Source organism: Artemia sp. Qi Xiang Cuo, chromosome 3, assembly GCF_049724085.1.
Source record: "Artemia sp. Qi Xiang Cuo chromosome 3, ASM4972408v1, whole genome shotgun sequence".
In the NCBI taxonomy this organism is placed as follows: domain Eukaryota; kingdom Metazoa; phylum Arthropoda; class Branchiopoda; order Anostraca; family Artemiidae; genus Artemia; species Artemia sp. Qi Xiang Cuo.
In genome coordinates, this window is record NC_142796.1 from 38,242,352 (window position 1) to 38,255,222 (window position 12,871).

At 36.0% G+C, this 12,871-nt stretch overlaps 1 protein-coding gene across 9 annotated transcripts in view; it reads left to right on the forward strand.

The window, feature by feature from the left end:
* kst (spectrin beta chain, non-erythrocytic 5 kst) overlaps positions 1-12,871 on the forward strand; it is a 333,164-nt gene that overhangs the window by 268,370 nt on the left and 51,923 nt on the right. For all 9 annotated transcript variants that reach the window (XM_089085798.1, XM_089085799.1, XM_089085797.1 and 6 more), the window contains 6 exons: positions 284-568; positions 4,785-5,105; positions 6,701-6,964; positions 8,235-8,519; positions 10,094-10,350; positions 12,362-12,548. In XM_089085798.1, coding sequence (XP_088941924.1) covers positions 284-568; positions 4,785-5,105; positions 6,701-6,964; positions 8,235-8,519; positions 10,094-10,350; positions 12,362-12,548 — 1,599 coding nt within the window. The remainder of the gene's footprint in view (positions 1-283; positions 569-4,784; positions 5,106-6,700; positions 6,965-8,234; positions 8,520-10,093; positions 10,351-12,361; positions 12,549-12,871) is intronic.

Consider the following 12,871-nt stretch of genomic DNA (forward strand, 5'->3'; position numbering starts at 1 on the left):
GGACATTTAAACCAATTTAAAAGTGCTATATTGTGGAACTTATCTACAATTCGAAATCATAATCCGTTAGTATGTAATTCAGCTTTTTTGTAACCTAGACCGACTCTTAAAAAATGTCACCTTAAATTTGGACATCAAGAATAGAAAAAAGACAAGCCATACAGGCTTCAAGAACGGCAAACCAAATATGATAGGCTGGAGGAACACTTTTGATATATCCTCTGTTTTAAACCGGAAAGTGACGGAAAATGTTCAAATTTTACTTTAATTTTTTTATTAATAGGATCATGAAGTTGATACGAAACGACTTATTCAGAAATTCCCTGATATGTCTGAGCAAATCGACGAAAAATTGGGCGATGTTCGCAAGAAATGGAAAAGTCTTTTGTCGCTTCGAGCATCCAGGAAAGACGCTTTAGTTGATGCTTTTAAGCGATTAAAATTTTTTGCTGATGCTCAAGACTTAGAAGCTTGGATCAGGGATATGGTGAAGAAGATGGAAGAGCAGGCATTGCCGGATAACATGAGTGAAGCTGAAAGTGCTTTGCAGCTCCACCGTGAACGAAAGGTAAGTTCTTTTTTCCCATAAAAGTAAATTTTTCACTGTATTCCAATTTTAAGTTGTTTCTTTTTTCGTTCTTTTTTTTTCTTAGGTTTGCTTTTTTAAAGCACGAGAAATGATACTGTTCTGTTCCAGGGCACTTATGAGACTTAATGATAAAATAGCCATATCCATTACTTTTACTTACTTTTTGCGAATGCTGACCAATGGTCTGTGTATTGCAGAAATTAGTCTCCTGATTCTCTGCCATCGGCTCGGAGTCCAATGTGTCCTTGGGGGAAAATCATCCAACGAATGTTCATTGCTGAATATAGTTTATTGGTTTAAATGCCTTATTTATTTGTTTAAACTCCTGAACATTTTGAAACCACGGAGGACGCCTTTAGGAGGTCGACTGCTTTACCTCCAGGTAATCCCGTAAGAACATCCAGCAAAAAAGAGCTCAAATCAAGTCCTATTTGAATCTTATTGTTTAACTCGGGGTGGGGCGGCAAAACCAGCCAATTTTATCTAGGCAGAAATCAATGGTATGATATCTATCATAACCAGGGATAATAATCTATATGCCATTCAGTAACGTCAATTGGGAAGGGGGTAGTGGTGGCATTTGTCCCCCTCCAAAGATCCCTCCTAGGTTTCGTAAAATCATTTTTTTTTATTGAAAAATACCTTTTTTGGTATTTTCATTAGACAAAAATAGAAAAAAGTTGCCCGTTCCCCCTTAGATTTCGAAAAATACATTCCCCCCTCAACATATTCGTGAATTGGCGATACCACCACCCTTTACGGATGTTGAAGCACCTAAAGTAAAGAATTTCTATTATACGGTAGCCGCTTTGTTAAATCTAGGACGAACTCAGAATCCAAAACAAAATAAAGCGGTTTTACTAAGTTTAAAAAAAAACTGTTGTCCACTACAAGCATACCCTGTTTACCAGGAAAACTGGTACACAGGAGACTGAAAATTAACTTTTTTGTGGGAATATGAAGACCAAGTTAAATTTTTAAGAGTTGATTTTAAAAAACGTGTTACCTGAATCATAGGGCTTCAATTTGGCATAAAAATACCTGTTGGCCACTATAGACATGTCGCTTTTATCAAGAGAACTGAAACAATTAAAAGTCAGCTAAGAACTAGACTGATCAAGACTTATCAAGACTATCAAATGATTTAGACTTTACGATTTCATTTCTCTCTTAGGGCCTGTTTTCGCGCTTTTTATGCCTACTTAGCCACCGTTTTCACGGTAACCAATAAGCAGCTTTAGTTTTGGTCAGACAATCGCTTCTGAAAGATCTAGAACACTTTGTGACAGTGTTCCTTGTTTTGATCGACAACATCTTCATCCATAACTACATATTCATACATATTTTGATCAACATAACAACGTATTCGTATTAGTTAGCAAATAATGTCTCTGATGCAGGTTTATTATCAAATGTAGAAATTTATAATGTAGAATTCTGATAATTCATTAGTCTAATGAATACTTATCTTCTGTTGAAGGTAAGATTGTGCCAGCAACAGTTTCTTTATTTTCTTCTGAAACATGTGTCCGTGCGAATACTCCCCAGCTCTGAGAAGGGAAAACCTATGATCAGTGCGAAAATAGATTCCTGGCTACATTAGAGTTGTCTTATTCGTGATCTAAAGTAGGTTCTTTCATTGCTGGATTGCTGGAGTAAGGTATATTGTAAAATTACCATGAATTATTTTAGAAATTATTGTCCATTGGACTAGATTTTAGATCAATTTGTCCCACGTTTGGGTAGCTTCCATCCGTTGTTTTAAGTGGTTATTTTTTAGGCACAGTGACGATCTCCATTTTTGAGCAACTAAAGGTTAAATCGCAACGTTTTTATGGAATTTGTATTTTTTAAAATCCTGCATTGTGTGTATTCAAAATGCACACACACATTTATGTCTATTTTGCTGTGGTGCATATCTCTTGAATTCCAATATTCTTTAAGCTGAATTGTCTTTTTTGAAATTAAAAACCTTGTTCTTACCGACCGATAACTGGTATTTTACCGAATAGCTATTACAACTTATAGTTTTTTTTTATGCTTCTGGAGGACAAGTAATCTTATTTTATGTAACTGGTAAGTGGCCGTAGTACCTCGCCAGTCACGTGGTGTTATGCAAAGGGTACGATGTGAGTACTTCTCCTGAGAACTTTTATGCAATCAATTGGATCCCAGTCAAGGAGGCACACTTGTGCCTCTATAAAGAGGCGACCCACCACAATGTTAAGCGATTTCAGGTCCTAGAGGTTACAGAGAGACGGCGGTAATCGCATTTTGTAGCCCAAGCTCAAACTAAGAAACTTGCAAAATTTCATCCTCCTCCGACTTTATCTTCATGGGGTAAACTGGGCCGGAAGTTTGGACCCTCCCACCACAGCCCCTCTTTAACGTTGTCCGATTGGGCTGAAATTTAGAGGTTAAGCTTTCCTAGGGCCCAGGAGCTTATCCTCGAAATTTCAGCTCAATCCGATCACTCCTTCCCTGTTTTCTAAAAACCAAATATAGCCACTTAAAATTCATCATCATTTCTTTTTTTTTCTTAGCCACGCCTACAGGCCACAGTTGGCAACGGATCCGGTTGAATGAGGACTCATTCGAAGCAGAATTCAACCTGTTAGGGCCTTTTGATATTTTCAGACCGAAAAAATTATCCCCCGAATTTACATTTACGAAAAACCTTAGTTTTTTTCAAATAATACACATAAACCGGTTAGACATGCTTTGTTATTAAAATATCTGCGCGTCAATTTTTATAACAAAGCATGTCTAACCTGTTTATGTGTATTATTTGAAAAAGACTAGGTTTTCTAAAGAGTTAAAGAGGCTGAGTTACGAGGTCAACCCTTAAAACGTACAGGGATTAGGAGGCACAGTTGGGGGGGCTGTTAAAGAGGCTGAGTCACAAGTTAGAACATTAAAACGTACAGGGATTAGGAGGCACCCTGTACGACGTGATTTGAGTATTCAGGAATTAAAAGCCTTAACACAAGAATGTTCAAGAGCGGGGGGTTTGGGGGGGTGGCAGCCCCCCCACTTTTACTCCTGACACGATCAGCTAACAGTTAGTCAAGCACTAATAAGTAATAAACTGTACAAAAACGTGCAAAAATTATTTGAAAAAAACTACGTTTTCTAAAGAGTTAAAGAGGCTGAGTTACAAGGTCGAACCTTAAAACATACAGGGATTAGGAGGCACAGTTGGGGGGCTGCCGCCACCCAAACCCCCCGCTTTCGCAGCCTTTAAATAAAAAAAGTTTTTTAAACTGAAAGTAAGGAGCGACATTAAATCTTAAAACGAACAGAAATTATTCTGTATATGAAAGGGTCTGTGCCCTCCTCAACGCCTCGCTCTTTACGCTAAAGTTTTTATTGTTTAAAAAAAAGAGTTGTGAGAAAGTCAAACTTTAGCGTAAAGAGCGAGGCGTTGAGGAGGGCACAGCCTCTTTCATATACGGAATAATTTCTGCTCGTTTTAAGATTTAATGTCGCTCCTTACTTTCAGTTTAAAAAACTTTTTGTTTTTTTATTTAAAGGCTGCGAAAGCGGGGGTTTGGGGGCGGCAGCCCCCCAACTGTACCTCCTAATCTCTGTACGTTTTAAGGTTCGACCTTGTAACTCAGCCTCTTTAACTCTTTAGAAAACGTAGTTTTTTTCAAATATCATCAGAGGGAGTTATCTCCTCCATACCTTAAGCTTGAAGACAAGCGAGTTTTGCGTATAGTTTGAACTTACTGCATGATTAGTAGCTTCAACTGAAAGGTAACACATTTTATAAGTAGTTTTTTAGGGATAACCAACTTTTGTCTCACAGCTAATAATTATGTTGAGACTTTCAGGAAACAGTTGGGATGGGGTATTGGGGGATTCTGACTGATTTGTTTAGGAGAAGCCGGCAATCTTCCTTTTCTCCTGTCCTCGCCATAAAATATACGCTACTTCTTTTCTTTCTTTTTTATGCTTGTCGTATCTTGTCTAGTAAATAAATATAATTGATTATCCGTGTCTTCTAGACACGGATATCCGTGGATTGTCTTGGTTATCCGTGCATTGTCTTACAGGTATTGACGGGCGTGTAACCATTTGCCAGACTTTTAAAGTACTTTTTAAGGAGTGCTGGAGCTAGTAAAATAGAAAATCAATTATTTTTTATTATAGGCAACTGAGTGTTCAAACCAATTTTAAATTCGTTTTCCAGGCTGAAATAGATGGCCGTCAGATGATATTTACGTCCCTTCGTGACTATGGTGAAAATCTTCAAAAAGCGGACGAATCCTCATCCTCTGATGATACTGATGAAGAATCAAAACGATCCGAAAAGAAGAAGAAGCACACAAAAGAGGTTTCAGTCGCCTTAAAGAATTTGGAAGACTTAAAAAGGGACATTTATGGTGCTTGGGAAGAAAAGAGGATTTTACTCACCCAGTGCATAGAGTTGTGTCAATTCAAAACGCTTATTGAAGCTGCTCATAATCGAATGACCAAACATGAAGCATTCTTGAATAATGATGATCTTGGTGTAAGTTTCTATTTATTATATCAGGGAAAGGATGGGGGCAATTACCCTGCTGGTACTTCTCTTTTTTCCTAACCTCAATTTTAATATTTGAACGGACCAATTATTTAACTTATACCTTAATGAGACTAAGAATATGGCCACTTAACCCATTTTTAGGCAATCGTTTAAGTGATGGCACATCAAGCAATAAGAACTATGTAAAATATAATTCGCTTCCAGTGTTTGGGGTATAATAATAAAAAAAAGCTGGTTACGTAACATTTAGATAATTTCGGAGACCACACTGCCTTTCCATGACGATAAAATAAAAGTTCAAAATAGGGATAAAATCCTTTTTAATAGACAGTGTATATAAAATTCACAAAAAATACAAGATATTTCAGTCACATATACAGTAACCGTCCTCAGTTTTACTACTGATGACGGTCACTGTATATGTGACCGAAATATCTGGTATTTTTTGTGAATTTTCTATACACGTCTATTAAAAAGGATTTTATCCCAATTTTGAACTTTTATTTTTTTTTTACGTAACATTTTATAGATTAAGTATGATAGAAAGCAGAAAATTATGGTTATTGTTAATCCAGCTGGTGTCGAACGTAGGAGGTCTTCAAATGGAGTAGAAAGAGACCATAAAGAAAGATTAAAGGAAGTGGGAACTTAATTGAAGAGAATGCTGTGAAGTCGGAAGAGGCCGTGGTGTCAATTCATGAAGATTTGGGGGACAAATTTATTTCTCAATATTATCTAGGGGGTGAGACGAGTTGTCTTTTTTCAATTTTCTCAACGAAAATGTCGAAAAAAGAGGCATTTTTCAATCAAAATACCAAAAGAGGCATTTTCAATGAAAATACCCAAAATTCTTTTTTTCAAAATCTGGGAGGGGGAACACAGGTCCTCTCTTGCCCTTTAATTGACGCCACTGAGAGGAAGTACGTTTTGCCTCTGATGGCTCGGTCCTGCAATGAGTTGTGAGTAGTGTCAGTAGTAGTTCGCCGTAATGTCGGATTCTGCAGAAATTCCGTAGAGGCTTTATGTGAAAGAATGAGGTGTGATGAACTTTGATGGAATATCTTACCGGAGATATGGCATATATTGTACTTTTTTAGACGTAAATTTGATTTTAAAGGTCTAGTAAGGGTGAAAAGACTGCCAAGCTATATATATTGAATTAGTTAAATCGACTTCTGAAAGAAAAATCGAAATTGATTTTTTTTTTTTTTTTTTTTTTTTTTTTTTTTTTTTTTTGTTCTAGGGTAGTCATCTTTATTATTACGGAATCACATTGTAAATAAAAAAAGTATGTCATTTAATGGCTTTGATATTGGAATCAAATATAAAAAAAAACATTATTTTCAACTTTTTTCAAACCTAAAAGTTTAGTTTTGTCATCAAAAACTTCAACTTTTCTTTGTTCTTGATAGAGTAATATAAGCATTAAATATGTAATAACACTGTTTGAACTCAACGTTGCCCGCCTAAGCTTAGAATGTTTGGTAAACATATAATCCAACTGATGGCTACATTTTGATAAGCAAGAAAAGGCCATTTTTTTTCCATGAATTAAATAATAAAATTTATTTTTTCCTCAGGAATCTGTCGGAACTGTAGATGCATTGTTACGGAAGCACGAAGCTTTTGAAAAGTCGCTTGTAGCACAAAGTGGTCGGTTTTCAGAACTTGAAAAGATGGCAAAGGCGCAGATAGATGTTGGTCACTACGACAGTGAAGGAATTCTCAAACAATTGGAATCTGTCCAAACCCGTAGAGCGAAGATTCAAGATAAAAGCTCTGGTAGAAGACAGAAGCTTGTTGAAGCCCGCCAACTTCATCTTTTCCTTCTGAAATTCCATGAAGTAAGTCAAACTAACGTATTGTTGTTTCACATCTTGTCTCGCCTAAAGGTTGTTTTCGTACTTCAGATATTTCCAAAAACCGTGTGCTTTCAGACACTTACCAAAACCCCAAATTGCCGAAAGCACCTAAAGGTCAAAATGCAAAATTTACAGAAACACCCAAAAGTCGTATCTGATGTTTTCACACTTTTGATATAATTGTAAAAACCGTTTGCTAAGCTGTTCTCAAAGGGAGAATCAGCAGGAAAATATATCTTTAATCGCACTTTGATTCTCCTGCTCTACATTGCTCTACAGATCCTCCTTTTGAGAACAGCTTATACAAAGATTTTTGGCAATATCTGAAGTAGGAAATCGTCAGATACGACCTTTAGACATAGCATTGTCCATCTAATTTATTTAAAGGAAACAGAGAAAAAATACAAAACTTTAGACCCTCACAAAGGCTTTTTGGCCTGTAATACTAGTTTGATGGAGTTTAATAAGACAGGTTTGTGGGAGCCTCTTTAGGCTCTCATCTTTCTTAAATTTTCCTTTTTCTATTCTTCCTTTTTTATTCTATTTTTCTGTGTATCCTTTTCTATTTTCTACCTATTTTGCTCCTTTTGTGTTCCGTGCATACTTACCGTTGTCAGAGGTATTTGTCTCTGCTATGCTTATGTAATCTGAATCTTTTCTTAAAGGAAAAACCAGATATTTTTGTACTTCGCGTGAAGAGACAGGGTAGGAAATATACTTTTGTTTTTTAAAATACTCACTTAAAATATGATCAATAATGTAAAACAAGATGGAAAAATGCAAATGCTAACACCAAAATGGGAATGTAGAAGAGAACTACGAAGAAGGGGAATTATTTGACCCTTCATTAGAGAGAAGGTAGGATCAAATGAGGGAATGCCAGCATCTGCCACTCACTTGGCATGAGTAATTCACCAGCCCTGGTTATTCGTTCAAAAAATATTGCATGTATACGTAAACATGAATGTAAAAATGGGACCTTGAAATATAAATACTGATATGAAATAGTGTTTAAGGTACGAAACAAGCGTAAAATAATACGCAAAGCATAAAACATAAAAACCGTCCACATTTACCTCAAACTTGACAAGTTTAATTTTTTAATGTCATTTACATAATTCAACAAAATTTCCTCCGATAGCGTTTATTTGTATTGGGTCCACTAGCGAATGTGTGTGGCGTAGCTAGGCGCTATTTTATTATATTTGTGTCGTGTAAAGCATGCTTTTCTTAAAATGAACTATATTTACAGATAACAAGCTGGATAGTCGAAAAACTTCAAGTTGCTAATGATGAAAACTACCGTGAATTAACTAACCTTCAAAGTAAGCTGCAAAAGCATGTAGCATTTGAGGCCGAAATTGTGGCCAACAAAGGCCGTATGCAGAATGTGGAAGAAGAAGGAGAAAAATTAATCAAGTCTAAACATTATGCAAGTACTGAACTGAGCAACAGGGTTGAGGAGATGCTGTCCATGTGGAAAGACCTGGAAGAAGCAATGAAAATTAAAAAGAATAGGCTCAATGACGCTTTACTGGTGAGTTTTTTGTTTTTTTCTTAATTCCTGGTAAGCATAAAAAGTAAATTTTAGTTTGAAAGATCTCGATTTTGACTTCTTTAAGATTTCGGAGAGATTTTCGGAGAGAGGTGTCTTTGAACCTGTATAAAGTCAGGAAATAGGGGGAGGGGGCAAAATCATCCCTCTGTGTGCAGGTATATTATGTTCTTTTTTATGTATTTATAAATATGGTAATTATAATTAGTACTTTGTACTATGATAATAATTATTATAAATCACCACCTGATCCCTGCACAACAGTTTGGAATTTTTGTCGTTGATTTTGAGTGTGATTAGGCTATTATTATAATAAACTATTGAAAATTATAGATCTATAAACCAAATTCACTGTCCAGTACATAGCTCTATTAGTAGCTTTGTAGTTCTCTCAGGTTTGCTCCTATTTCCTGTGCTATATATTTGCACACAGGGGAGAAATAGGAGGGATTTTCTCCTCTTGGATTCCTTGAAACGACACTCCCCTCCTGAAAAAAAAAACTACCGCCCAAAAATCCAAAAATTCTTCGTAATTTTCAAACCCCCTAAGGGTCGACCCTATGTTCACCTATATTACACAACTCTCATCTATGAATCTTTGAAGAATTTGATGATTGCATCATATAATTGGCTAATTTCTGTAACCCTGGAGAAGACTCGTGCATAAGAAACCCGTTAATTGACATTCTTTAGAAACGCGACTAGGTAGGACGTTGGTAGGACAGAGTTCTAGTACCTTACCTTAGACCTTAGATCCTCTTGTGCTGCCAGAGGCACAAAGGTATCTGTGAAGAGCCTCTAGTCATCTCGCATCTGTGACACCGCCAAAACGTCTTTCCATTAGGGTTGGATCGTCGTGTGAATGTTGGACAGGTCCCGTTGATGGGTGCGACGCAAGCTGTTCTTTGGTCGACCTCTCCCGCAGATTCCCTGCGGTTGTAATTCCAAGATCTGTCTCGGGATCCTATCGTCCTTAATATGGATCACGTGCCTAAGGTATCGCCACTTTCGTTACCGAATGATGTCTATAACTATGGACTGGCCTGAGATAGAGTTAATTATCTTATTTATGACGTGGTCTCTCCAGTTGATGTTCAGAATCCTCCAAGGACAGTTCTTCTGCGCCTTCTCCGAAGGCGAGGATTGACTACATATTTATATGTAGTCACTTTAGTCGCTTTCTCTTAGGAAAAAAAAGAACGTATGCTCTCTTGTGAGGATCTGAAAAACAACTGAGCGATCTGAAATTTGCTGTTTAAGGAAACTATAAACCGCTCTGTCGCGTTTGTAGCATGATATTGATGTTTTCTATTAAAAATTGTAAATCTATTGTAAAAAGATGTAAATATATTAATTTAAAAATTGTTTGTTGTAATAAGGAAAAAATAGATTAATGAATATAAAAATGATATATTATGCACTTTGACTAAACCTAGTAAAAGATAATGAAGAACTATATAGCCTACAATGCGGATCTTAAAAGAAACTATGGAGAGGTAATAAACAAAACAAATGAAACTACTGTGGATCTATAAATATATATTTTTCTATTTTAGGCACTCCAATTCTTTCGAACATTGGATGAGCTCAACTTTTGGATGGACGATGTTGAAGGGCAACTGCAGTCTGAAGACCACGGGAAAGAGATCAGTGCCACTTTGCTTCTACTTAAGAAGCACAAAACCCTTGAAGGAGATGTGCAAAATCACTCTGAATTTATTGAGAACTTAAAAACCTCGTCTTACAAGTTTGAAGCTGAAAATCATTTTATGGCGGAAGACCTACTAGCCAGAGCCAAAGAAACAATCAAAAGGTAGGTGTGCCTTACTTACATCTCCCGTTGGTCTTGTTGGTTAGAACTTTGTGGAATTTTTTGCTACACAGATTTTTTTATACTCATTGAAAATTAAGATAAGTACCAAAGTTCCTGTCAAATCAGTTAGTTGCATCGAAGAAAATTTGTCACTTTTCTTTTTCTTATCCGTCCTAGCCGAATAATTACCACATCAAACACACAAGCAAAGAGTCACTGTTACGAGTATCAGCACTATTTTGTCTGAGGCAAAGGTTAGTCGTGTCGCCCTTTAAGACAACCCAGAAGTCTACCCAGTTCATATGAGCATGCAGAGTAATCTAGGGGAAACATGGTAAGCATCGGATGATTTGCCCCCAGCCATTCATAGCAGTCCCAGCCGAGGGTGGAGTATCAGTAGATTGTATCTGCGCCACGCAGACCTCATTGGTCCATATGTGGAAGTTTGTTGTTTCTTCTTTTTGTTCTTTTATAAGGTTGGAAATGCTGGTTTCTAACGTGATGAAAATTTCAAATATAAAGAAGTCAGGTGCGTGATCGTGTATGTCTGAGTTTGGTTAGGTTTGAGGCAGGCTTAATGTTGAAATCCTAAGGTCGAAGGAGGCTCTGAGCTCACCATAACATTACTACTTGGACGCAGAAACTGTTTCAGGTTGTAGCTTAGGCAGTGACACAAACACTATATAACATATGGTTTTAGTGGAATAAGGTGTAGGTGTGTGGCTTTGGAGCTCAAAGTATACACAAATTTCTATATTGAGCTTTAATGGAGAAGATAAAACACAAATAAATTCCATGTTTGTGTTTCAGTTTTTTCTTCCTGTTTCTCTTTTTCCAAAAAGCTAAACAAAACAACAGAAAGTGATTTTAGTCTGTTTACAAATAACATCCTTAAGTGTCTTCATCTTTCAGTATCTTACGACCCCTTTTTGCTAATAGGATCTATCCGCGTGTGTAGCGCCGCTCAGACGCTTTAAATATAATATGTGCACCTATTTTTAAAATAAAAGTACATGACATATAGAGGTTCAATTTGAAAATTTTTTGAAGCTTTTGGAATTTAGTTTTGATTGATTTTTAATGGTAAATGAACTTGAACAAAACACGTAGAATGGAAGTAGCTCTGAAAAATATATTTTTTGTCCTCCTTCTTTTTTTTCTATTGATAAATGCGTTTTTGTCACAAACACGCTGTTTCGCCTTGGGCAATTTGATAGTAAGAACTGACAATAATTTTTCTTGCTCACGTACAAAGGTACCAAAAAAGGGTGGTAAAAAAGAAAGAAAATGAAACACATAAAGAGAAAATCAGTATAAAATAAATAAAGAGAAAGGCATAAAGAAGAAAATAGTGCGAAACGCCAGAATAATAAAACAATCGATTTTAACTTGCAACATCTAAAGGTTCTGGAATTGAAAAGTTGCGAAAATAGAATTGTTTGAATATAGACAGTGAATCCCAAAGTGGTAAGATATACAGCATGTGGGGCAGAGTCGGGACATTTTAACTTAGGGTTAATTTCAATTGGTCAATTTAGGGTCATACAACAAAAAGTGAATTAGAGAGACTTTTGAAACTAGTTATTTAAATTTAATGTCTGACTTTATACTTTCTTTTTTCTTTTTTTTTTTTTTAGCCTAGCTAAAACGCTACTTGTTTTTGTGTTTTAGCTACGGTAGTTTTTACTTGTGATTTTATCGTTTCAAAAATGTTCATAAAATGTACAGAAGATTAGAACTATTGGAAAATTAACTTAGCACAAAAATGGTAAATTTTTTGTTATAAACAGTATTATATTCTTTTGGAGGACTGTTCAAGGTTACTAAAAAGGTACTTTTTACAAAAGGTATGTCAGTTATAAGTTGATTGTATATATTACCTAATTAGACTTCATTTTCGAATCAGGATGTCAGTAAGTCCAATGTCGGTAAATTAGGCCAACAATTTGTTTGCTTTCGCCTTTGTAGTTACGCATACATTTACTATATCAATAATGTATATCTACTCTAGGTACCATTCATTGCATGAGCCTCTACAGATAAGACACGATAATCTCGAAGATGCTTTGCTTTTATACCAATTCCTTCGAGACATCAATGAAGAAATCGCTTGGATTATGGAAAAAATGCCCTTGGCCTCCTCATCAGACCTGGGAAATTCTTTGACTGCAGTTCAAAGCTTACTGAAAAAGCACCAGGTAGATTCATTTCAACTTTTTATTTTACAAATACATATTTAGCTATTTAATTTATATTTGAAAGTTTTTTCGAAAGGGCGTGCAACCTTAGCAAGCTTTAACTTCTGGAGGTTTTTGTTTTGTCTGAATGATTTATATGAGACTCCTGCTGTTGTTGTGTAACAACGAGCTAAGGGTGTCGTTTGCCTCATTTATTTTTGAAAAGTTATTTTCGAAAACACATGCAACCTTAACAAATTCCAACCTCTGGATGCTGTTGTACTTCCTTGATTGATTCACTTTTGTTGCTGTTGTTTAAAAACGAGCCAATGTAACTCCAGAAG